General features: G+C 52.2%; 1 protein-coding gene across 1 annotated transcript; it reads left to right on the plus strand.

The window, feature by feature from the left end:
• The first annotated feature begins 982 nt into the window (after positions 1–982).
• Positions 983–25,855, plus strand: B4GALT1 (beta-1,4-galactosyltransferase 1). Its single transcript, XM_059833747.1, has 6 exons — positions 983–1,253; positions 13,965–14,200; positions 21,526–21,713; positions 23,174–23,296; positions 24,870–24,974; positions 25,566–25,855. The coding sequence occupies exons 1-6, from the start codon at positions 983–985 to the stop codon at positions 25,699–25,701; spliced, it is 1,059 nt and encodes a 352-aa protein (XP_059689730.1). The 3' UTR covers positions 25,702–25,855.
• The last annotated feature ends 531 nt before the right edge of the window (positions 25,856–26,386 follow it).

The following is a 26,386-nucleotide window of genomic DNA, read 5'->3' on the forward strand; positions in this document are numbered from 1 at the left end:
TCACCGCTGCTGGCTGAGGCAGGGTTACAGGGCGGGTCCAAGGCGGTTTCTTTCCAAGCTCATGGGCTCGCCACTCGTAAGAAACACATCTAACTTTGAGGGATGTTGGATGGTGCCCAGACCTGCTTGCCCAGGCACTTCTACTGGCTTGATGATGGACATGAGGAAACTCCTTCCTCAGGAATGTGGTACAGCTCTGGGACAGGGCACCAGAGAGGTGGAGATCCCCATGCTGGGCAGCTTTCAAGGTTCAGCAGGACAAAACGACAGCTGACTTCACCTACTGCTGGCAACAGCCTTGCTCCGAGCAGGACGTTTGGGCGGAGACCTGCAGAAGGCCCTGCCGCCAGCACTGCTAGGGTCCTGCGATTTATTCCACACAAAGGTGGTCCTGGCCTTTTTTGCTTTGCAGAAAATGCGTTGAAACAAGCTCCACCGACAAGCTGAGAGAAAACTACAGTTTACGCTTAGTCGTGCTAAGTGAAAACCACCTGCAACCCTCCAAGGGCCATGAACCCACATACAGCCTGCGCTACCCCGCAGCTGCCTCTCACTGTGAAACCCGAGCGTTTCTGCATGCTGCCACAGTGAGCTGCACGAACCTGCAGCCACGGTTACTACACGGCGTTACCGGCTACCGTGCCGGAGACCCAGCCGCAGATGAGGGGTGCGCTCCCAGGGGCCAGCCCCGCGGCGCGGCTGCCCGCTCCGGTGGAGGGGGGAGACGCTGCTTCGTCGCCGCTGGCGAAGGCGGGCGGGATGGCGGGGGGCAGAGGCGGGGATGCCGGGCGGGATGCGGGCCGATGTGCCCGGAAGGGTCCCGCCGGTGCCCCCCGCGGCGGAGGGCGGCGGGAGACCGCGGGCGGGGCGCGGGGCGCGGGGCCGCCCCCGGCGGGCGGAGCCACCGCCGCCCCCGCCCCGTCGTCGTCCCCCGTCGGCGGCGCGGCGCGGGGCGGGCGGCGCTCCCCGCCAGCGCAGCGGCATGAAGGAGCCGTCGCTGCCCGGCACCTCGCTGCAGCGGGCCTGCCGCCTCCTCGTCGCCTTCTGCGCCCTCCACCTCTCGGCCACGCTGCTCTACTACCTGGCGGGCAGCGCCCTGGGGCCGCCGGGCAGCCCCGAGCCACCGCCGCGCCGCCCGCCGCCCGCCAACCTCTCGCTGCCGCTCTCCCGCCCGTCGCCGCCCGTCGCCCGGCCCCGGCCTCCGCCCGCCTCGTCGCCGCCGGGCCCCTGCCCCGAGACCTCCCCGCTGCTCGGTGAGTGCCGCCCCGTCGGGGTTTGGGGGGGGGGGGGGGGGGAAGGTAGGGGGGCCCCGCTGCCCCCCCCCTCCTGCCGCCCGCCGGGTGCCCGCCGCCGTCCGCTCCGCGGGGGCCACGGAGGGGCGCGGGCATCGCGGGCCGCCGCCGCTGCCCCCCGCCGACGGCAGCGCCCGCCGCCGGGTCCCGCCGCCGCGCCTTGGGTCCTGACGTCCCTCCTAGGTAGGTGCCTGTCCCCGCGGGGTGGGTGCGGGTGTGGCAGCGGCGCGGCTGCCCACGCGTGCCGCCGGCCGGCCGGTGCAGCCTCGCAGCGCCCGGCGGAGGGGGATTGTGGGAGAATCCCCGGGGAGCCGGTGTTTGAGGGGACCGAGGCGCGGATGCTCTCGCAAGGAAGGCAGCGGCGAGCGGAGCCCGGGCGCTTTCGGGGAGCGCTCCCTGCCCGTCCGGCTGGGTTTCTTTCTGGTTGCCGGAGAGGTTGGGTAATTTCCTCTGGGAGGTCTACCCAAAATACTCCTCTTGCGCAATCTCACAGGAAGGATCAGACGGGCTGCTTGTGCTATACAGGCTTTCGCAGTCTTTTGTGTGCGCGGACCTGCTCGATGAGCGGCACAGATTTAAAAGGCGCTGTGAGGCAGGGTCATGAGTACAGTTGTTACACATCCCGGCGGCGCTTCCCACGTATTTGGTCCGGTGATGCTGCTGGACGCCTGATACGTGGCAACCTGGCATGTGTTTTATCTCCACTGGAGCTGTGCTCCGCACAGGCTCCTTTCGCAGGACTGCTTGGGTGCTGGGAGGTGGGCAGGCTGTTTGCGGATTTACAGCCTGCTGGGGTCTAATTTTCACATTGATTACGTGTAGCTGTTTTGATCCGCTGGCTTCGTCACAAAGCAGAGGAGTGGGCGAGGTGAATTTCAGCTTTTTTCCTCCCCTTACACGGCTCTCACCCAGCTTGCTGTTTGTAGCTGCTGCTCCTTGATTAGATCCTCCAATGGTCTAGGTAGAGTTCGTTACCATGACCTGCTGGCATCCCAGTTGATGGTGACCTGGCCACAAGCTGTTCAGGGCCTGGAGCCTGGGGATCATCTCCCTCTTCATCAGTGTGCCACGTTAGCACGGGCACCTTTATTACTGGAGATCACAACGGGGGAAGAGACTTTCGAGAAGCTACCTGTGGTTTTCAATTTACAAAACCGACACAGAAATTCGTAGTTTCTCTGGTGCTCGCTGGTCAGCTGTTTATGGATCAATGCATCTGAATAACAAATGACTGGTTTGTTATTTTAGGAAGGCGGTTTTGAGGTCACTAAAAGGAAGGGAACTGGGCTATGTTTTTTTGTTGTTATTTTTGATTCGTATCTTTCACTTTTTTTCCCCTAGATCACTTTAAGTTGAAAGTGGCTGTGCAAGCCTGTCCTCACGGAGTGGATGTGGGAGCCTTTTATGAATATGGCTTTGCTTTAAATGGTCTCCGCTTACCCTGATCCTCTCAGGAGTGAGTCATGTGCTTCTGAAACGCCGAGAGTTTAGAGAAATGCTCTTATTGTCCCCAAGATTCAAAGCGTTATCAGAGTTAATCGCTGAAGGATCTATTAAAATATTTTTTACCGTCTTTGTAACATCTTCAGTGCAATTTGCGGGATGCAAAGGCCAGATGAGGCTATTGGAAGTGGTTACAGATGTTCAGAGAACTACAGGGCCATGTAGAAAGTAGCTCTTTACGATGCAGTAGGCAAATGGTTTCTAGCTGTGTTACCTTCAGTACTTGTGGCGCGGTGCAGTCCGACGCAGGCTGGCACCTTGATGGCTTCAAGGTTTGTAGCCAGCATGTAGGTAAGAAACCTGATGCATATTTGGGTCTTCCGTGCTCTTTCCAGGTTCTGGTAGCAAACAGCATTTGTAAAACAATCCTGTCGTGCTTCAGATGCTGGTCAGAGCTGAGTCTGCCCTGATCAGCATCTCATGTATCTTTAAGGCCAGTGTGGGGGATGGAGACGTGTACACTCCGCAGGCATTTCTGATGCTTAATTTACCCACCCAGAATTAAAAAAAAACTCTTCTTTTTGTGCACAAAGCTCCTTATCGGTGTGAACACAACAAGCAGGAACCAGCAATGACCTTCCCTTCCACCTTCCTTTCCCAAAGCCATTGGGAAGTGCTCTGATAGGAACGGGTAGCTCCAACTGCCCCGTTCCCTCACCATAAACCTAAATTTATTGAAACGCACCTCGTCCTCTTTTTTTTTTTTTTTAATTTGCCCCCCTCCTCCCCCTCTGTCGTTGGGAAGCATGTGATCAATCACGCAGGGTATGTGTGACTGAGCTGCTTGGGCTTTTTGAACGGCCAGGTACTCATTTCAGAGGCCCAGAGTTTTCTTTCTACTGAGGTTCGGAGAGAGTCATTTACAATCCCTGCTGTCTGGCTCTGCAGCAAATGCATTAGCTGGATGAGGTTTAATCTCCACAAGAAGCTGCCAAATTTAAAATGCTTTTATGGTTCACTTGACTTTACTTAAAATTTAAAAACATAAATCAGGGCTAGGGAAATAATGCCATAATTCAACTTTGAATTAAAAGTCCTTAACAGCTATGAAATTCTCTAATACAAGGTAATATAAGCATTTTGGATTTATGCTCCAGTTGAGAGCTGCATGCCAATGAGTATCTTAAACAGGGTATTGGGAAGCAGAGCCGGCTTGCTGCAGTGAAATTTCAGCATCTGAGAAGCCCAAAAGCAAGTAAATTGAGATATATCCTGCAGGTACCCATTCCCCAAACTGTTATGTTCTTTAGGAGCTGTAGAACAGTATTGTTTTTTCAAAAAAAAAAATTTTAAAAGTTGCTCTGTAGAAGTAGTATATATAGTGGCCTAAGTGCTTTCAAAACAATCAAATGCTTTTCTTCTACCTTTTCCATGATGTCTTTGTGCCTGCTGTTTTTAGGAGGGAGTGCGGAAGGGGAGATGTACTTTGGTAGTAGGATCCCTCTCCAAAAGAGCTCATCTTAAAGCAGCGCTTATCTTTCGGTGCCAGAAGTCTGCAAAGCAGAATCTCATGGACGGGCTTCTCTGTTTTTCAGGGATGCCATTTTCAAGTCCTGCCCGATCGAAAGCACGTGTTGTTTATGGAGGTTATTTTAGAATACAGCTGTCTCCTTAGCCATTTTTGACAGTTGTTTAGATACCAGGTGCGGCTGGCTGGTAAGGGATGGCAAACCAAAGAGATGTGTTCTTACCCTCAGCCCCATGAGCGTCTCATGGCAAAGTCAACCCAAGTGCACTAAACGTGTTGCGGTCAGGTGTCTGGCTCAAAAGCTTCTCACCCCCAGGTTTAAGTTTAGGAAACTGACAACCCCAAACCCTAATAATTAAGGAATATTGACAAAACAAAAAAATCTAGGTTAATATATGAACCAGTGAACTGTCCAAAGCACAAACCACAAGAGATGCGCTCATTTTCGGTAACGTTTAAAAAGGAATACAATTTCCAAATGGCTATTTGCTGGGAGATCTTGAGCATGCTAGAAAAACAACTGTTTCTTTGAGATGCCAGAGTCCTGGATAGAAACTGATGCTTCCCACTGTTAGCAAGGCATGTTTAAAAAACTGAGAATTGAGAGAAAGAAGACCCTTTGGCAGCTTGTGGGTGAGCAGCTGTTGGGCGGTTGGAGGGGAGAGGACCTATGGCATAGGCTTTCTCTTCGATGCACCACTTCTGATGCCTGTGTAGTCAGTGCAAGCAGTCGGTCTAAACTGTAGATGTTGAAGATAAGTGGTGAAGGTATTTTGATGCTTTGAGATTTGTTCGGAGGAGACAGAGGTAGCCTGTCAAATTGGTGGTGATGCTTAGTGCTTGTATTACAGAAGTTTTTAGAGGTTATGCGCTGCCTGAGGGGTTGGTGAATTCACAAATAATCTAGTTTGAGGCCCCTGTATATGTGGATATTGCATGGGCAGGTGTAGGGGATGCTTTAGCACTGACAGAATCCTAGTGGAGCATAATTGGGGGTGAGAGAGTGAAAACCTAAGAGGTGCTGAAAACACCATTTTTTAGGAAGACTTCTGTTGGTGATGGTGCCAGAGGGCTTTGGTAGGTTTGGCATGCCTGGGGTCTGGTTCCTGTCACGTTGCCCACCTGTGGTCATGGGCTCTCATTTCCCTGTGGAGGGTTTCTGTCCCAGAAACTGGGGGCCTCTGAATCTGTGGGGTCACTTACAGTACAAAGCAGTGGAGAAAGCATTTGCTTTACACGCAGCATCTCCCCCTCCTCTCATCTGAATTTGCTATTGTCTGCTTTGCTTTTTTTTTTTGTTGTTTTTTTGAACCTTTCCGATACAGCTGCTATCTCTGCTCTTTCCCGTCTCCCCCCTGACCCGGGTGCTGCAGGCATTACTTTGCTCATGGCCACAAGCTGGGGTTGTGCTGTGTCTCTCCGCTGCCTTGTTTCGAAAAAGTAAAACAGAAACTCAAAGAGAACAGAAACTCATGGAGAGGGCTGGGGGAGGAGGAGCTAACACGTGGACCAGTTTGCTCAAAGTTAGGCTTTCTTGGCCTCAAGAGAGAGGTTGAGAAACTGTGTTAAACTTCTCCAAAGAATATGCTTAAGATGTTTGGCCGGGAGCAGATGCACGATCCTGGCAACACCACCGACAGCTCCACAGCTATCCGATCCTGGCAACACCACCGACAGCTCCACAGCTATCCGTGTGGTCGGGAGCACATCGTACCTCTGAAGTGCTTTCTCGGTGGGCAGGGAGCAGCCTCTGTGGTGAGAGCATGCCTAGCATCCTCTTTCCTGGTCAAAGTGAAGGTCAAGGACTATTAATTGGGCTTGCAAACTAACTTGGAAAGGTACTGTGCCTTCCTGGAGAGCAGCTGTTTCAGAGAGACGACACGACAGATGGGATGTGCTGGGGAGAAAAGGAGAGTTTTCCGTCTCGTGCATCTAGTGTTTTATAACGTGCTTGTCTCTCTGCCAGCATTGATCTGAGGCAACAGCTAGCTTCTTTGGAAATTGGGCCAAGTTTGTGTTTGGAAGGAGACAAACGCTTGCAGCTTCCCAGACTGCACTTGGATGCAGAATTCGGTTAAGCTCTCAACTTTCCTCCTCTGGTGTGGAGCTCCTTAGTCTGACTTCACTCAGCAGATGGAGGACATTGTCACTGTGTTGAGGGCGCCCCCCACCCCAAAGGGTAGTGTGCTGGGAGTGCGCGGGCCTCAGCAGGGAGGTGCTCTGGGTCTGGTGGCCTCGCAAGCCCGAGGCGCTGGGCTGCTGGACTCCACCACTCACCTCTTCTCCTTGCCATCTGACCCTCCTCTCCAGCCAGCATCCTGCAGCTACTGCTCCCCTCCCACCCTCCTGCCCACCCTACTCGATGGGGCAGGAGGGGTTTTGGTTGCAGAGGTTTTGGGGACAGAGCTGGCCAGTCCACAGCAGTGTTGCAGTGGTGGGGCCAAAGATCTGGGGTTTTCTGGGATGTGGATGGAGGAGCAGTCTCAACGTCTAGCTTGTCCCTGTCTTTCTGGGTTAGAGAAGGTCTCCCTGTGCAGCCTGTCCCCACCAGGACAGAGCTTTCCTTGTGCAAATCAGTGCCTGCAGCCCCTGCCTGCAAGGAGCAAGTGCTAGGTGACCCAGACATGGATTAGCACCTCCAGATGGGCAAGTGGTGGCTGCGGCTGCTGGTGATGCTGGGGCACGGCAAACGGCCTTTCCAGTTGCCTCCTGGCTGCAGCTGAGCTGCAGGAGCTCAGGGCAGTCCCTAAGCCCCTGTAGATGTCTGTCTGAAAGAGAGCTCCTTTTGTCACCTCCCCTACGACTGGTCCCCAGGCTGGGGTGTCACTGGACTCACTTGGAGGGCACTTACCTGCAAACGTGTCCTGCTGAAGCTGGAAGTGGCCCTGTAAAGACTTTACAGGACGGGTTTCCGCAAACCTGTGCGCTCAGTGGCAGCGGGATTTCAGCAGCTGGTTCCCCAGGCATGCAGTGCCCTGCTCCTGTGCTTGCCTCCCACGCTCCCCGCTGCTGGCGGCACCCCACGCTTTTTGGGGGTGCGCAAGCCCTGGCTGAGTTTCGGCCAGACTGACGCACCTCTGCCCCAGCTGGCAGCTGGCGCTTGCCTGCGCTATCTGGGGAGCGTGCCCCAGCCCCGGGGCAGTGCTGGAATCCAGGTGCAGCTGCTGCCGGCGGCATGGGATGGGATGGGATGGGATGGGATGGGATGGGATGGGATGGGATGGGATGGGATGGGATGGGATGGGATGGGATGGGATGGGGCAGGGGGGCTGGGAGCTGCCTTGCAATTTGGGGCTGCCCCTGGCAGAGCCACGTCCCTGGGATGCCACTCAGCTGAGAAGAGCTCCTGTCCGCCCATCCTGTCCTGTGGCAGTGTGGGGGCTTCTGGCAGGGTGCAGCTCAAGCCTTTTTCTGATCTGGGCCTGTCTGTTTGTTTGTTTGTTCTGAGTTTGGTGTTTGAGGGCCTGGCATTTAATTTCATGTCTGGAGTGAGCAGAGCTAATCGCATGCAGATTGCCTGGCTCAAAGGGAGATGGTTCAAAGCTGCTTCGGTGAGCGTGCGCTGGATTTGAGCCACCAATGAGGACTTTGCTTCTCTCCCAAAAGGACCTTCTCGTGGAAATTACAATCTTTTTTAGTTTTTTTAAAAGATGCCACGTGCTAGTGTGAGACCTTGTGTTGGAATAGGCAGCGTTTGGGGTTGGATTAAGAAATTTTTTTCTCTGGCTGTAGTCGCTGAGTTAATCATGCAGACCTGCCATCGTGCAGACCCGCTGTTGCCAGCACGTGTGATGCATCCTCATTTTTTTCAGCCTGTTTCCATTTCGGGTCCACAGTTGCAGATCCCAGATGGTGTGTGAGCCTGCCCAAGATAGGGCACGTGCTGGTGCAGCAGGCTCAGGCCTTGCGTTGGCATAGCTGACATCTGTAAGGGGATGCAACTTTGCAAGTGTAGACCAGACAAAGAAAACGTATCTTGGTCCTTGGGAAGGCTTTTTTTTCCTCCCTGGGATATTTCTACACAGACGCAAGGATGTTTGGGGTTTTTTAAATGCTCATGGGGGAATGAAAGCTGCAGGCAGCAAGGGGCAGCAGCTGTCAGCCACCTCGCAAGGAGACAGAGCTATCCCCATGGCTGTTTTGGCTGGTGGGTTGCCTGCCAGGATGGGGGGCTGCTCGGAGGACCCAGCTGGGCGAGGGGCGCGGGAGCTGTCCCTTCCATCGGTCCCATGCCCCCACCACAGGGCTGAACCCCTATTCGAGCCTGGCCGGTGCCGCCTGCGTAGGCGCTGGCACAGCTCTCAAGTTTACCCGATTTTAACAGGAAACACTTGCTTCGCTGAGGGGTGGGATGCAGCTACCTGCCTGCCCTGCAGCTGCCACGTGGGTCTGGGGTCTGGGGTGACCCCTGCTCCACAGCCCCGGGTGGGGGGACTTGCCCCTGCGTTTTCCGGGGTGGAGCTGGTTTGGGTTTTCCCAGCCAGGGCAGACTCGGTGTGGCCGAGGGGCCCTTCCCTTTTCTGCTGGGCCACTGCGAAGAGAGGGTTTTGGTTTTTTTTTTTCCTTTCTGCAAGCTCTGCTTCTCTTTTCCAGCTTTCCTTTTGCATGAGGTTTGTTTGACCGTGGCAGTGCAGGTGTGCACATGGCTCAGCGGCTAGAGAGCAGTGCCCAGCTCTTGGCCAGGGCAACGGAAACGTTCTTTTCTGCTTTGTTTGGGGAGAGATTGCTTTCAACCTCTGTGCCACATGCTTTTGCTTCCATTCTCACTAAATTAAATATCTGAGATTTGCACCTGGCTTAAGGCACACAGGTGGATTTTGCCATTTTTCATAGTGAAGTGCTTAGGCAGGCAATTCAGTCTGCTGGATCAGCTCTCCAAACCTGCCCATGAACCCAGCTGCCATCCTTCCCTTCTCCTTCTGCTGGGGCTGCCCTGCCCTCCTTCCCCCCAACCCTGTCCCACCTGAACCCCTGGGGCCGCCCTTCCTGGCTGCTGCCCCGTGTTGTATCGCCCGCTACCACCTTGGTGGATGGAGTGTGGTGCCGTCCCATTCGCAGTCCCTCTCAGGATGCAGGAGTACAATTCTGGCTCTGCAGGGCACTGCTTCTTGAGGTTTCCCAAGACGTCTGGTATCCGTGGTCCAGGGCGGCTGGAGCAACCCCTAGATTTATTATAGCATCAGGCTGAGTGGATTCTGGGCTTTTTGTGCGAGGGTCCTCTCGTTTGGGTCAGCAGGGTGAGCACCAGGGAGCACACGTGCTGGCAGCCACACACGGCAAGAGGTTTAGCTGTTGTTGCGAGCGTGGCCGTTGCGAGGCGGGGGACAAGAAGATCACTGGGGCTGTGGACCAGGTTGCTGAGGCTTGAGCGCTACACTGCCTCTGGCTTTTTGCAAGCCTCACCTTTTGCTTTGTGTGAGAAGCTGCTTCCTGTTTGTGTGCACCACGATGGCCCCCCCAGCATCTGTGCCTGCACAGCACTTTTCCTGTGCACCTTCCCTTTAAGCAGAAAAGCTTCTGAGTGTCAGAGATGGGGGGCAAGAGGGGGTTGGCTTTTTTTGTGTGTGCGTCTCTCTCTTACCCTACCACTGCAAGCTAAAACCTCCTTTTACAGTCTCGGAAGCGTTTGGATGTGACGCTGTGCTTTTGTGTCTTCTGCAAGCTTCCAGCAGTTGCTTATTCATGTTTTCAAGGTTTTCTTTTGCTAAAAATGTACGGTGGAGGCTCGTGAAGCTGCTCGGTTGGAGCTTTGTAACTCTGAATCCAAAAGGTGTCTGCCTACAAATCCCGGGCCGTATGGCTGACCGGAGCTGCAAGTCCACATAACTCTGTCATGCCTGTCTGATTTTAGCAGGGGCTCAAAATACAGTGGCTCCTATGTCAGGCAGTCACCTTGAACACCTGCTTGTGCAGGAGAGATTGAGATGGAGTGAATCGGGCCGGAAAGTTTACCCAGTAAACACGGATAGGGATACAGTTTTGGCTGGTGGGACAGCACTCGCAGCAAACTTTGCACGCTTTCTTGGCATCAGCAGATCGTGTCCTGAGTCAGCATCCTTGGGAGACAACAGCCTTGGGGCTGCTTGCTATCCAGGTAGTCAAATTTCGGTCAACATTATTTAAAATTAGCAACCGGAACTGTGACTCTGGTCACCGGTTGGAAAGCCTGTGTTTTGCGGATTTAGCTTTAGCCTCAGCCTGCTTGGGAAGTGAACTGAAAGCATCGATTTGTAGCGGGTGGTACGTTGCTGTTGCTTTTGTCAGCCACGTGGCTTTATGAAGTCTAGTTTGTTTTAGCTGTTCTGTATTTGAAAACAGCCTATTCAGGTTTTATATGTTTTCGTATTCTTACTGATGCCAGTGAATGTATTAACCAGGTGATTTGCGTCAAGCCTGTCCCAGAAGTGGCTGCGTTGCTGTACATGTGCCTGGGGTCTCCTCATTGACCTGCATGTTGGCAGCATCCCTCAGGGCGGCATTTGCAAGAAGGTGTGCTGCCTTTAAAGCTGACGGGAGGGTCAGAGCAGTACAGATCATTTCTCACCAGTGTCCTTCAAGATTCTGAAACTGTTAAATCTCTGTATTACACAGCTGGTGTTTATCATGAATGTGTTTTCCTCTCCCATCTTGTCCTTGCTGATGTTTCAGCCTCCTGAAGGCAAACAAGAGCAAGCGCTGGCGGGATGAGAGGTCTGCGGGTGCCAGCCTGCAAAAAGCCCTGCTTGCAGTGTCCAGACGCTTGTGGCCGTCCTTGCCCAGCTGGAGCTCACAAGCCACCAGTAGGAGATTTCCCCTGTAAATTCACCTGAATGGCAAAATTTCCTTTCCTTCCCCCTTATGCTGCACGAGCAAGTGTGAGACATTAAAAGAGCCTTTGTTCGTTAAACCAGAAAGCATCCCCCAGGCTGATGGGGCTCGCAGTTGTTTCTCGGGAGCAGCAACTGGGAGCAGAGGGCACAGCAACTGGGAGCAGAGAGGAGCCCGGCCCAGCAGGAAGGGGTTCAGGGGTTCGCTTGGTGGGACGGCAGCTGCCCGGCGCCTGGGAGCCGGCCGGGCTGGCAGGGCCCCACGAAGGGATGTGCTGCTTCCGCCCCGCTGCTTCCTGCAGCGTCCCACCAGGTCATTCCCGCTGCTGGCGGCAGGCTGCAAGCAAGGCAGGAAAATAACGTCCGTGGGCATAGATGCCCAACGTAATCCTGTTTGCTGGTCATGACCAGTTAGGTGAACCGTGCCCAGAGCAACGCCTTTTGCTGTTTTAAATGCACAAAAGCGTAGCATCGTCCTAACTGTGAGTGGTGGTCTCCTAGCAGAGGTGATGTCAGGGGGCAAAGGGATGGGCAGGGGGAAGCAAGGATGGAGGTGGGTCAAGGCCAGAGGCTGTTCTGGGAGAGCACTTGCGACCATGGTGGGGAAGCAATAAGCAAATTGAGAGGGAACGATGCACTCTCTCCCCCTCCCACCCCTGCTGTCACCCCTGCTCGGGCGCCTGACCCCTGTGTGTCCCACCAGCACAGGGGTGGCTGTGCCTGGTCCCATCCTGCCACCGCCAAGCCCTGGTCCCGGTTGTGCCACTGCATGTTTCTTCCTGCCCCGGTTCCTCCCATTCTTGCCTCTTCCTCCTGCTTCAGAGCGTCCTTCCAGCTCTCCCTGTAAGCTGCTTTTCAGCCAGAGAGGCTTCGGCCCCAGCTGTGCAGTCGCGGGGCAGGCATCCGCAGGACCTGGCTTGTGCCGTGGGGCAGAGAGGGTGAGGAACCGGGCAGGCACATTGGGGGTGCAGCTGGGAACTGCAGGAGTGCTGAGAGCATGGGCAGATTGATCCCAGTGCCTGGGCTGTGAGAAGTCACTGCCTTCTACTTGTGTGAGAGGGAAACGTGCAAACTTGCCCGTTTAACCTGTGCAAAAGGCAGAGATCAGGAGATCCCTTTGCATCCTGCCCGTGATGCTGGTTTCTGCAAGGTCTTGCTGCTGCTGTGCAGGCAGTGAATCAGGCAGGAAAGCTTTCTCGCTGCCTCTGGGGGTACACTGAGCACCTCTGCCTGTTTGTCCGGTCTCCTTCTTGCCATCTCCAGCCTGAGTGAGCACAGGTTTGTGGAGCAGCACAACTGAGCTTCTTCTTGATAAATAACAAGGGAATGAGCTGTGAGCCTGGAGCATTATTTCTGCTTTTTTAGTAGTCACATGTTGGGGTGTGCACAAGGTTGATTGTGACAGCTGCTGTCTTTTAGAGCACTAAAAATCACTTGCGTCCCCTTCTTGAGGGGCTCTATAAGCGCAGAGTACCCACCACTGGCATGTGCACACAGAAGTGTTGCACGCTGTGCGTGCCCTCGGAGGGGCCTGGGGGTCTCTTCAGGAAATGAAAAGAGGAGACAGTAGCTCTAAGACACGTGTGCGAGTGTGTGCATGCACGCATGTGTGTGCATGCACGCATGTGTGTGTGTTCACACCCAGGTGGAGGAAAGAGGGAGGGTACAGCAGCCAAGTCTTTAAGGAGTGATCCCCAGCCTAGTGTTTATGGTGAAGACCTTCTGCTTTATGCGCGAGGGCCTCAGCATCCCCACCCGCTGCAGAGGTTTTGATGGGAGCTGAGCATGCACGCTAAGCCCAATTTATTAGCTTGCCATTGCCAGGAGCAGGACATGGCAGCAAGAGAGGTCCTTCTGCGGGCAGCTACTGCACTCATTAGGTTTTTGCAGCAAGTCTGTTCATCAGGGCTTGAGCAGCTGGAAGCAAATACCAGAGAAGGGCCAGCCTGGATGTTAAGAGAGGGCATCCACAAAAGGGCTGTGGTCAGCGGTGCTGTGTTTAGCCCCGGACCCACGTACAGCTGTATGGGAGGGACCGCTTTGGAGCCAGCGTGGCAGAGCAGAGAAGCCCTGGCAAGCAAAGTGCACTCGTGCAGACGCGTGAGCCAAAGTCTTGCAAAATGGGTCTCATTAGCTGTATCAGTGCCGGGGACTGTCACGGCCCTCTCTCCCTGAGCTCTGCCTTGAGCGGCTCAGAGGCTGCTGTCCTCTCTGTGGTGCCAGGGGGGCTTCTCAGTTTTACACACCAGTTTTGGCACAGATTATTTTGGCGGTTTCAAAACATGCCACTGTTGAAACCCTGTGCAGGAATTGCCAACCTGCATGCAAATCTGGATATGTTTTTTTAGCAGTTCTAATACAGCAGTTTTAATAAATAATGGGCATGCCTGCAGAACACTGAAAGTATCTATAAGGAAAGAAACAAGAAAGGGGGTTTTGTTCACTTTGCATGTGGCTAGTCTTGGCGCAAGTAATTACGTTGGTAGGAGGGCAGGACTATTTTTGAAGTGCTCGACTCTCACGGTGTGAGGTGGGTGAGAGCACAGAGGGCAATGCTCTTCTCTAGGCTGGTTTTGTGGTGCATGTGCCAGTGGGAGTGCAGCTGTTGGCTTGCCACAGATGGGAGGATTTTCAAGACTCGTTTGGTGTCAGTGACTTGGTTGGGGTCTGATACCAAGAGGCTACAGCATTTGTAGGTTTGCTCTGAATGGTGTTGCGTGGTTGCTTTGGGTATGGCTAGTCCAAGCTTCAACACCTCCATGCTGGGATTTTGTTTGGCTCTAAACCTCTGTTTTCAAAACAAACCAAAACAAATAACAAATATGTGTAAAGGATGTGTGCATAGAGAAACAGATTGTTTATGCTAACTCGCTTTGTGCTGTTCCTTTCTTCCAGTTGGTGCACTACGTGTGGAGTTTTCCCAGCCTGTGAACCTGGAAGAAGTGGCGAGAATAAACCCAGAGGTCAAAGCAGGAGGTCGTTTTGCTCCGAAGGACTGTATAGCACTTCAGAAAGTAGCAATAATCATACCGTTCAGGAACCGAGAGGAGCACCTGAAGTACTGGCTCTATTACCTGCACCCAATTCTCCAAAGGCAGCAACTAGATTATGGAGTATATGTTATCAACCAGGTAAGGTGCTAAAGACGCAGGGCTTTATACCGCTCTCATGACAGTGCCCGTGCCTGCTAAAACAGAGGATTGGTTACTTTATCCTGAATGGCAGTGGGCTGACAGGCAGGGATAAGTTTGCTTTAAAAAAAAAAAAAAAAAAAAGCTGTAGCACCAAAAAAATAGTGAAAATGAACATGACCAATTTTGCTTCGATGATTTTGATGGAAAACCTGAGGTCCTTTCCTCCAGTCAGGCACGATTCACTCTAAAGAGGTTCTGCTTAAAGAAACTACTTGGTGAGGAGGGAGAAAATCCCTAATAGCACAACCTAATCTAATTTCTCTTTCCAAATGTTCCTTTTTCTGAACTGCTGCAGGAATTGCATACAGAGATCTTTAAGGTGACAAGGTATTATTAATGCCTAATCTGGCATTGGGTGTGCCATAAAGCCGTAGGATTTCACTTACTTTCTTGGGCAACTTCTGTTCATGTTAGTAATAGTGCAGAAAGCATCGAGATGGAGAAAGCAAAGCTGTGGCAGTGGAGCAGGTGAGTGATTGTCTTCAGGTGAATAGAACAGAAAAGAAACAAGTAGTGACAGCAGGGGGGTTTGTTGGTTTTTTTCCTCGAAATCTGATGGCCTTAGAGCCATCTTTAAGAAAAAAAAAAAAAAAGGGCATGTTTCACTCTAAACAAGCTGTCTTAATTTATACCATAATGGTCGTTAAATAGATGGGTGCTGTTCACGCTTGGAAAAGCTTAAAATATGTAGGCATTTGCATGGGCTGCAGCGTGAAAGGGCAGATGTAGTTCTGAGAGCCCCAGTAGAGACTGCCGCCTGGACAATGTCACAGCACAGTTTCTCTCTAGGATATATATTTATATCGTGTTTTCTCAGCTGTGTAAAAACTGAGATGAAATAACGCGCTTCTTTAAATGTAACTCCTTAAATCTGTGGATCAGCTGATGTGTTTGGGCATATCAAACACCGTGAATATTTAAAACGGTCACCCAAGCGATAAATTGCCTCACAGAATTGAAAGTAAGGGAAGACCTTCTTCTAGACAGAAAGCCAATACTCTGTTACTACTATTTCTCTTACTCTCCTCATTTCCAGGGTGCCAGGGATCTGGGCAAACGTGATTTATGGGGAATTAGCAGTAGCTCCCAAGCACAGCAGGCAAGATGATCCGGTGTTTGCAGCCGACTGTACTTGTGGCCTGGTGGCCGCGTTGCTAAAGACACAAGGCGTTTCTGCAGCATGTGGACTGGCACCCGTGCTGCTGCGGTCCAGCAACGCGGGGCCAGCCCCAGCCCTTTGTCCTTCAGGCTGCATTTCCTTGCACGTGCAGCATTTGTGCAAGTTACTGGTGCCACAAGGTTGCTTGAGCCACGGTCCCCACCAGGCACTGGGGTGCAGGTGGGTGAAGGTGGCAGAGCAGCGTGCCTCCCTTTTCTGAGCATGGCTCGGAAGCGAGGGTGCAATGCAGCTTCCAGCAGTGATCCTGCGGCGGGGGCTCCTGCTTTCCTGGCCAGGTGTAGCTTACCGGCTGGATCTGCGGAGGCCCGGGAAGAGCTGGCTGCCCACGGTCCGGGGGCAGCGCTTGTGGGCGAGCGGCTGTCTCCATCACAAAGAGCCAGTGGTGCAGCTGGGGCTGGTATTTCCCCATCAGTGGTGTTCAAGGGTAAGGAAAGCGAGGGGCCCGGTCACATGGAGCTGCGCCGGTGCCCGTAAAGGCAGGCAGTGTCTGAAGCCCAGCTGGAGTTCCCACTGCTGCTGCAATGGTGCATGCTGGCTTGCATTGCCCTGCGTTGCTGGCTCCTCTTCTCTGGTTCTGTCCCCCAGTGCTAGGGCTGTGGGGCTGTCTGTGTGCTCTATAGTTAACCCTCACAAGAATTACTGGAGCAAGTGGTTTTTTCAGACACAGCCCTTGAGCAAAGTTGGAGCGGGAGTGACATCCAGTACACAGGGTATATATGTCCTGGACACATCCAGCAGTCAGATGTAGGTTAGCAAGTAAGACTACTTGATCTGTAAAACCAACGTGCTCCTTCTACATGCCTCTCTCTAACAAGCTGTGCCTGGAAGAGGCAGAGTGGTCAGTGGTAGTAAACCCACTGGATGCATCTCTCAAGGGTGAGTGGGAACATTGAATAGAGAGAGTTGCAGAAAACGTATTAATTCTGCCAGAAGTACGGTGGGAAAACAGTCTTATTTCTCTGCTGTCTTGACAATTGCTTTTCTCTTTTTCTTGTCTGTCCTTCCCTTTGCATCTGCCCTCTTTTTTTTTTATTTTATTTTTCCTTCTAGTGGGGAAATATTACGTTTACTTGTTAATCCTGTCTATAGCAAAGCAATCACTGAAGCAAGGAGAATTACTGTGTGATCTGGTTCTTACACGCTGCCTACGTGCTCTTCTGTGCTCTGCATCTCATAGAAAGAAAGAGGAGCGCTGAGTCCTGCTACTGCTGCACTGGTAATGTCAAACTTCTTCCTTTCAGCGCAATGTGTTTCCGTCATGAGTCCGTTGTGTCTCCACCATGCTGTTCTTGCGTGCCTGAATGCCTCAGAGTAGGACTTGGCTGAAGTCAGGGGGATAATGTTTGTAAAATGTGTGTTGTGTAACAGGAGCCAGTGGAAAATACATATTATGCACCCTCCACACCCTACCCCCAGGAAAACCCAAACCTGATACATGGAGTAGCAGTTGTAGGATCTTCCAGATAAATCTGAGATGAGGACACGTGGCTGGGCATGCTTTTTGTAGCACCATGAAGGCTTAACTTCATCAAATGAGAAGGCAGCAGCGGATTTGGGGCATCTCCCTCAGACCTGCTCGCTCCTGCCATTATCCACATGCTCTCCGGCACCTTCAGCCATTGCCACTTGGGTGCTCAGGTTTAGAAACGAGTTTTCTCGCTGCAGTTCAGCCTGTGCAAATGCCCATGCAGCCAGACTGAAGTTTGGGAAGGGCAAGACTTATCAAATGCCTTGAAAACCATGCAGTTGTTCAAGAGTTTTCCACTGGCCCCTGGCGTTACCTGCAGTGTCCTCAGTAGCAATTTTCCAGAGTGTGTGTGTGCTTGTGAGTGCGGAGTGGTTGGGGCGTCGCACTTATTCATGTTATTTTGCAGGGAGTATCAGGCCCCCCCAGGTATGTGGGCAAAGGAGGGAGTTGTGCTCGGCTTCTGCTTACGCTCACAGTTGTGGGGGAGGCAGTTTTCCCTGTGGCTGCTCTCTCCTGCTGCCCAGTGTAATGGTGCTGAGGCCTCAAAACACCCTCTGACAGAGAAACAGCAGTGTCTCCTGGTGTCTCTGTATGGCCCTGGAAGTGTGTTTCTACCTGCTGAAGTTCAGACTGGACTTTAGCACGGACATTGTGTGTATGGTTCAAGCTGTCTTGGGGGATCCCTGACTTAGCTAGCAACCTCCCGTTGGAGGTGATGGCTCTCTCCTAGCTGTCCAGAAACACGAATCCTCACCATTACCTCCCTGACACCTGGCGAGTTTAGGATCCAGGTGAGAGAGATGCAGCCACGGGTCCTCTGCACTGCTGTGCAGTCTGCAGGAGGAATCACAGAGCTGCCTCCTACATGGAAGTGGGAGGCAGGACAGAATTGGGACAGATGGCTTCTTGCTGGTTTGCAAGCCCTTAGCTTGAATGACAGTTCCAAAAACCTCAATTTTATCTGTCTGGCACTAGAAAAAGGTAGCATTCTTTGGTAGGTCTGGCTGAGCAAACCAGATTCAGCAAAGGTAAGGGATGGGAAGTAAAAAAGCCTGGATGTTCTTTTGCTTGGGCTGATCATCTCCAGATGGGAGAAGGAGTGAGCATCAGACCCTGCAGGACTGAGGCAACAGGTTGTCCCCCTTCAGCCAGTGTCTCGTGGACCAGAGAATGGGGATTGACTTGGACATGCTGGGAGAGACATAGGGAGTAAAACCAGAAACAGGTGCTGAGCACCAGCACTAAACTCAGACGTGGCTTAAGTTTCGGGACAAAAGAACATAGGGAAATAATGTCAGGGGAAAAAAAAACAGCAAAAATGTGCTTGGACTACATCTTTTCTGGTTGAAAGCCTAGGAAATAAGTGTGGAGGCTACATCTAGGGCTTGGCTGCATTGTCAAAGCAGTAGTCCCCTGTGCATTGCCTGGTTCTTCAGGATGATGCTCCTCTGTCCAAGCAAGTCCAAACTGATCTATTTCCTTGCAGCAAATAAGAGGGAGCCTCCAGGGGATGATGAGCTGCCAAGCAGAGGTGAGGGTTGGAGGTTTCTCCAATTCTGTTTTATCTGCTCTCGAGGGTCACCTGTGGTATTGTGCCCTGCACTGACCTGGAGGGGACAGCAGCACAGAAAGGAGATTTCCCAACTCTGCTTTTTTTTTTTTTCTTTCAAAAAGTTGGAGATCAGTCAAAGATGGAAGCCTGCAGCATGTTTCTGAGTTTTGAGAGATTAGAATTTCAGATACTGCAAGCACGCCAGTGTTTCCACATTACCTTAGGTAAAGAGACAGAACTTTCTGCAAAAAGCAAAACCTTGTCAGTCTTTTTTTGCTCCGATACATGCTGTAAAGCCCTGCATACCTCCTGGGACAGAAGACCAGCTTCCTGCCCTCAAAGGAGATGCAACTGATAACGGCATTGCAAGGTTTGCTGGATGAGCTACTTGCTTGCTGTAAAGTTACTCAAAAACGGCTTGGAGAGGAGTTTTTTTTCTTTTTTTGGTTATGATTTTGGGGTTTTTTCACCCCCAAGCCTTTTGCATCCTGCAGTGTGAAGCTGTGTGACCATTTGGGAGGAGAGTGGCAGTGCCCATGTGAAGTGTTTGCCCTGTGTCTGGTCCCTTTTCACACCGTGGCGTGGTCGTGGTGTGGGCTCTGCCGAGGTCTGGTGGGTGAGGCGACGGGAGGGGTCCTGCGTGCTCTTGGTCCAGTCACTGCGCTGTGCTTTGGGGTTTTTCAGGAAGAGGTTTAAAAACACAGCTCCTCATAGCAATGTTAATCCCTAAGTGTCACCCAGAGGAGTTAGAGGCTACCTGAAGGCATGGGTTCATTACGGCTGAGCCTCTGCTGGTAACAAAATTGGTGTGAAGTCCCCTTTGCCTGAAATTTCATTACAAAAAGAGTAACGAAAGGGTGTGAAAAGAGGACGCTCTCCTAGACTTGACCCAGCAGATGCTTTGAGGTGTGAGCACACTGCACTTTGCACCAGCACTGGGAAAAGTCCCCCTTGGGACTATGGAGCCAGGCCCAGGCTTGTTGCCGTGGGACCTCAGGAGCAATAGGCAGCTGGGGCTGGGTAGCCCCCTTTGCCGGGGGAAGAAAATTCTCCAATACCACAGCCTCAGCCACTCCCTCTCCCCAGCCTCTTTGTTCCACTTGCCTTCATTTTCTGCACTCAAGTTTTCACTGCTCTTGCTTATGTGTGATGGTGATCATCTTCCCACCACCTTAGTTATTGGGTGAACCCTTTTGTTTTGGGTGAGGATGCTGAGAATTTACTCAGATCCTCCTCCACGAAAGCTCACTCCTCCCTGTGAAGTCATTTATGCCTGAGGCAGGTGATGAATGCTTTTGAAAACCTTTGTTTGACACTTATATGTTAAAACTTTCATTTGAAAGATACTTGTGGCTGTTTCAAGAACCTACTGTTGCCTCTCCAGCCACAGGTCCATTAACCAGTCTGGATTAAACAGTTTCCAAACTGATTATTTATTAACTAGGCAAAGCTATTTGGGAGGAGGTGATGTTTTAAGCTGCTGCTCCTTGGACACAATATTTTATCCGTCCTTAACTCGCATCCCACAACGGGTGCAGGTACCACAGGGCAGGGGGATGGCTTGCACGGTGGGGGAGTCCTTTGGCTTGAACACTGCTCCATGGGTGCAGAGGGGGAAAGGTGGGATGTGGTAGAAGGATTTGGCAGTCTTGCTTTCCAGGCTGGCAAAAAACTTCAGCATCCTTCAGCGATGCCCTATGAGTTGCCTTCTGCCTGCTCTGTTCCCCTGCACAGGGTTTGGGTTTGAAGCTGCTGCTGCAAAGTTGGGTCCTGGATTGGAAATCCTTAATCTCAAACCACCGGTATTCTTGGGTTTGTGGGCATGATCCTGTTGTTTTTCGAAAGTACTCGAGCAATTTGCGAGCCTGTACTTGTGCTCAAAGCCACGTGTGCTTTTGAAACGTTTCTGCCTGAGAGAGGCCAAACTGATTTCTCCTCGGGTGCCTAGTTGCTCCGGGAGGAGAGTGGAGGTTTTCCTGCCCTGCTCTCTGCAGGTCCCTTCGTTAACTGCGCCTGCCCTGGGATAAATGTGCCCTGCTGCAGTGTCAGCTCGCTCTTCTCAGGTCCTTCCCATCACGGTGACAGCCCTCCTGGATTCGTTTTCCCGGCAAGGTGCCTGGGACGGATGGTGGGCCGTGCCGTGCTCCAGCTGGCAGAGGAGCAGCAAAGAAGGAGCTGTGCACCGCAGAAAATGGCGGCGTCCGGCATGTGAGCTGTAGCCCTTGCAGGAAGCAGCTCGCGCCGGCCTGCCACCCAGTAAACAAGGCTGTGTGTCACTGCCACGTGCCGAACCAGCAGCACCCTTTCCAGGGCCCGGGGAGCATCCTGCTCCCACGTGTGCACAACTGCCCAGGGCTTGGCAAGGGAGCAGGAGCGAGCGTCAGAGCGTCAGACCTTAGCTTCTGGTGCCACCCTGTGCTTTGCAAATTGGGTCTGGCACATGCTTACGTGTGCTGCTGAGCAGAAGCCGTGCCACAGTCCTGCAGCCGTCTTGTGGCAGAGCTTAGGAAGAGGGTGCTGAAATCCTGGCCAGAGAAAGGTTTTGGTCTGTAGTCCTTGTCCTGGCTATGAGCTAAAGCACTGCCAAGGTTTCTCTCTGTAGCAAGGGTCCCTTCTTCCAGAGGAGCTTGTCTCTCTTTGCCTTTCTCCGCTGGTCCAGGAAGCCCCAGCTGCTTGCCCCAGTGGTCTGTAAACTTTATCACAAAATTGAATCCTGACATGTCTGTGCCTTGGGTGGGACGGGGGGACCGCTCAGCATCAAACTTGCCCTCTCAGAGCCTCCCACCACGAGAGGGGAGCTGAGCTGGGTGCAGCCTTTCCTCAGCCATTTCAGCTGCCCCCATGGTTTGCAGCTGGCTCAGATGCTATGGTCCGCTGGCATTCCGGGGCAGGGTCTCGCTGTGGATGTCCCGTGGAGGGGGGAGTGCTCAGGCTCCAGCTCAGTCCATCACAGGCACTCCAACCCAGTGCGGTGAGACCAGCATACAGCGACAGGTAAGAAACTGCTGATGTCAACTGTTAAATTTAAGTCACTTAAATGTTTTTATTTGTTTTTAAATTAGGATGGAGAAGAAGAATTTAACCGTGCTAAGCTGCTGAATATAGGATTCGCAGAGGCTTTGAAAGAGTATGACTATGATTGCTTTGTGTTTAGTGACGTAGACCTCATCCCAATGGATGACAGGAACACCTACAAATGTTACAGCCAGCCACGGCACCTCTCTGTATCCATGGATAAATTTGGATTTCGGTGAGTCGCCTTTTGGAGGGGCATTTTGTTACTAACATTGCCTTTAGCCCAGCAGGCCAGGCGCAGCATTATGCATCCCCACCCACCATTGAAAGCATGGGAAAATGTCTCTGGCAAAAGCCTGTCTTGGCGTGCGCATCCCTGCAGGGAGTGGGTGGCTGCAAGCGGGATCGGCTGGAGGGGAGGAAGGGGGAGAAACGCGGCTGAGCAGTTTATTAAAATTCACAGCTTCTGGAAAGTGAAATGCAGGGCGAGGAAAAACTAAGAGCCTGTCGTTTTGCAGATGCCCACATATCCCTTCTTGTGTTTCAGGCTGGAAACTGGAAGACAGCTAGTGTTTCCACCCAGTCTGAAAAGTGAGACACTCTCACACAGTGAGAATTATGTGCAGCTTTAAAAAGACTGCATCAGATGCTATTTTAAGAGCAAAGCGAAATATTTTTGGCTGTTCGATTTCGGGCCACTGAGGGACCTGCCCCGGTATCTGAGAGCAACATAAAACAAAATGCTTTTCAGCGTACATTTGGGTTCAGCAAGCTGCTGCAAACAAAAATGTGTCTTGCTTTTCCTTTTTTTTTTTTTTTCCCTATCCCAAATCCCCAAGGGGATGTTTAAAAGCTTGTCTATAAAGTGAAAACTGGTCATGACCCCATAGTGGCCAGTAGTGCTAAAGATACAGCAGTGGTGTTGGTGGCAGGACCCTTGCACGTCTCCACTCCAGACCCAAGCCCTGCTCGAAATAGGACTGTCACAGGCACCGCAGCAGCTGCATTTTTTTTCTTGCAGCTAGGAAAAGCTTAGAGCAGCAATGCAGGCCCCAGGGGTTTCTTCTGATTGCTGAAGCAGAGACAAGGTCTGCTGTAGGCCCTGGTGATCCCTACGTGGGCCCTCTCCTGGTGCTGTGGGTCTGAATTTCCTCTGTCCCTGATCCCCCAGTGAATAGTCCCCTGTTTCAAGCGGGAGCTGGTTGGCTTTGTGCATGCAAGGTCACGCTGCCGGCTCAGTTTTGGGCTGCAAGCTTTCCTTTGGGGCACTGAGGAGCGTGGAGGTGAGCGGCGGAGCTTCAGGAAGAGAAGGCTCTGCTGCACTTCTGGTGCCTTGTTTAGCTCTTGCCGCTCCCAGGGTATGCTTGTCACCCATCTGTCCTTTGGCAAGGTGATGTGCATCTCACCGGCCTGTCCTTTGAGGACAGTGTACTTCTCAGTGAAAGGCTGCAGCCGTGGCCAGTTGAAAAATATCTCCCCGGTATATTTGGGACAAAGCCCACTAGCTCCCTCTGCCTTGGCTGAGTCCAGAGCTCCAAAACACATGCTGCTCCCTGCTGCAGGGAGGCACCTTGCAACGGGTGCTGGCTCGCCGTGGGCTGGGGTGAAGGGCAGCAGCAAGCCCTTTTCAGGTGGGCAGGCTGCTCCTGGGCTAGCACCTCTCCTCCTCTAATGGTCTTTTCTTCCTGCTTCCAGGTTGCCTTACAATCAGTATTTCGGAGGCGTGTCTGCCTTGAGCAAAGAGCAGTTCATAAAGATCAACGGGTTCCCAAACAATTACTGGGGCTGGGGTGGCGAAGATGACGACATTTATAACCGGTAAATACATACCCTCCTTGGCACCCAGAGTGCCTCCAGGGTGGGGATGAGCACCGACCTGCTGCTCTCATCCAGGTGTGGGGGGACGCAGGGTGTCTTTTCACCCCGACCGCAGGAGCCTCCCCTCCGGGTGGGGGATGGGGGTGGCATGTGGGCGACCTGCTGGCTCAGCGAAAGCGTGTTCCTGCTGGGTTCTGGCACCCCATTTTACAGTTTCCAAGGTCTGCTGGGGAGTGCATCCGCTGGAAAAATCCTGTCCCTGCCACACACACGCATTGCTTGTTCGCCGCACAGCCTTGCAAGCATCCACGCCAGTGTGCGGGCTGGAGCATCACGCTTTGGGGTCTCCCAGCACTGGCTGAAGGAGGGGGATTCAGGACACGCAGTGGGGTGTAGGAGAGCTTGACCCACCTAGACCAACGCAGCTTGAGGCTGGGTCTGCCGCCTGGTAGTGGATCCCTTTGTTCCCAGGAGAGCTTTGTTTTTCAGGCTGTAAGCAGCTCTAAATAATGCTGTGAGCCATTGCTTCCTGCCCGGAAGGAAGCCAAGCGAGGCTCAGAACTGCAGGAGAGGAGGAAGGTGTTGGCACAGGGCAGGCTGGGACCACCCCTTCCTGAAGACTAGGGCAGAGGGTGGACATGAGGTTGCGCTACCTTAGGGCTTCGCATCCCCAGGGTGATCACTGTGAGAAGTCATTGTGGGGAGCTCAGATTTAGGAAGCCCTTTTCACATTTCTTGATGGCAAAACCACTCTGCATGGTCTTTCCTCTGGGCTTTCTGAGATCTTCCGGGCCTCAGGAAGGGTCTTTCTAAAAGTGCTTGTACCTTCCTAAGGTTCAGCACTTCTATTTAATAAACCAAGTGGGGGACAACCTGCCAGTGGGGCAGGGCATTCAGAACAAGGTGGTAGTCCTCTCTTTTTGGGGCACTCAGGTTTTGAGGAGCAGAGGGTGCTATACAGAAATGAAAAGGGAGACACAAAGAGGAAGAAACCAGGTACTTTTCCAGCATCAGTGTCCATGAACTATAGGTGCCTTGCAGAGAGCATGCAAAAAAAGACAGGCTGCCCCTCGCCTGGCGGGCCCCAGATGGGACCATTGTGGCTCTGACTATGTGTGTCCCCCATGCTGCTTCACCACCATTCACTTCAGTTTCTGCCAGCACTGCAGCTTTCACATCCTGAAAAATGAATGCTCTTCTGGCTCCTTTCCAGATGGGTTAAAAACTAGATGCCTTTCATTCAAATTCCAGTCTACAGCCTGGAGCAAGTTTAATGCAGGCGTTGGAGGAGCTGGTGGTGCAGGTGAGGGTGCAGCGAACTAGCAGATCCTTAGTGTTGGCAGGGGGAGGTCTCTTTTCCACATGGGCACGTCAGCGTCAGCGTGGGGAAAGGGACTGGCGTTTCCCCCTTTTGGTGTTAGCAAGCCTGCAAACACTAGTGGCATCCTCAAAAAAAACCAAACCAAACCAAACCACCAAGACCCCCAAAACCAATGGTCATTTGTGGAAGGTGTGGCAGGGCATCCCACATCTGTCACCTGTCACGGGTGTTTAATGTACTCGCTTTTTATAGGCTGGTGTTCAAAGGCATGGGGATATCCCGTCCGGATGCCGTCATTGGGAAGTGCAGAATGATTCGTCATTCCCGGGACCGGAAGAACGAGCCCAACCCCGAGAGGTGCGTCTCTGTCCCGCAGCAGATTCAAGGGGGGCCTCCACCCTCGCTGCCCCGCTGCTTACCTTTCTCTTTGCCCTGAAAAAAGCCTGATCGTGGGAAGCCTGCAGCCATCTCGTCCCTTGCCGACCTCTCTGTTCGCTGTGCTGTAAGCTGCCCGCTGCCCCTTGCCAGTTCATTGCTTTATTACAGACCTTTTCCCCCAAATTTCACTGTGGCCTCTGGCTTTTTTTTTTTTTTCCCCTTAAACGCAGCAAATTAAGCTCCGAGTAATTCTTTCCAGCTTGTCGTTGGCGTATAAAACCTGTGCTCTAGTGCAGAGCTGGAAAAGGACCTGTGTGATTTAAAAGCTTGGCTGCTTTTTCCTGGCTAAAATTTGACCCCATAGGGATGCATTTGCCCACTGCTCAGGCTGGCCAAATCTGGGAGTTTATGGGACCCGTACTGATACTCAAGTTGTTCTTAAAACACCGCCGCCTTGGAGGCTGTAAAAGTATCATGCGAAGTTCGGGTTGTTTAAACTTTTTTTTTCCTTTCTTTCTGTTTCCACCCCCCCCCCCCCCCCCCCCCCCCCCCCCCCCCCCGCTTCCGCAGGTTTGACCGAATTGCTCACACAAGGGAGACAATGAGCTCCGATGGCTTAAATACACTATCCTACAAGGTGTTAAGAACTGACAAGTACCCTCTGTATACAAAGATCACAGTGGATATTGGCTCGCCAAATAGCTAACATCACAGACACAAGAGAGACCTTGCCTATGTTGCCCAGGACATCTGGCCTCACTGATGCTTTATATCTGCTGGTTTTATAACAGTTGCAATGAACAAAAAAAAAAAGGCCTCTTTTGGCATGCCAAAGCGTCTCCAAATTCGTTGGACAAGTGCTTTTTTTCCTTTTTTTTTTTTTTTTTTAATTCCAAACTTGACTTTACACAACTTTCTAGCTCTCCATTGTTTGCAAGTCTGGAAGCTGTACATAACATAATAGTTGTAAATATTTACTTTGCCAGAAAATGTTGAATCTGATCTATTTGCTGCAGTGCTCCCCATGTTGACTTAATTGCTGGACCCAAATTTTACTGATTACAACTGTGATGCATCAGCAATTACTGCCCATGATATTTTGATATTTTAAATGAGGTGGATGAAAACATTCCTTTTAATTCATTCCTGGTTTTACTTTATGAAGGACTGTAAAATGCTGCTAAAATTGTACAAGTTTACGCTTTGCATTAGATTTTTTTTAGTGGAGTCAATATCACATATTTTTTTCTCATAGTGACCAAAACAAACATCTTCTCTGTGTGCAGAGCAAGTGTTGAACAATCAAGTCTGGATTCAATGAATGTCATTATTTCTTTTAGTCTCAAAGGAGGCTTTGAGTGACTTGAGCCAGAGTTTGCCAGAATTTGCCA

This window comes from Gavia stellata, chromosome Z (assembly GCF_030936135.1).
Source record: "Gavia stellata isolate bGavSte3 chromosome Z, bGavSte3.hap2, whole genome shotgun sequence".
Classification (NCBI taxonomy): Eukaryota; Metazoa; Chordata; class Aves; order Gaviiformes; family Gaviidae; genus Gavia; species Gavia stellata.

Excerpts from the sequence above, each read along its gene's own strand:
- B4GALT1 (XM_059833747.1), top strand. The coding sequence starts at position 983 with ATGAAGGAGCCGTCGCTGCCCGGCACCTCGCTGCAGCGGGCCTGCCGC. Across the intron at positions 14,201-21,525 it reads GAGTATATGTTATCAACCAG|GATGGAGAAGAAGAATTTAA; the intron begins GTAAGGTGCTAA and ends TTTTTAAATTAG. Across the intron at positions 21,714-23,173 it reads ATGGATAAATTTGGATTTCG|GTTGCCTTACAATCAGTATT; the intron begins GTGAGTCGCCTT and ends TCCTGCTTCCAG.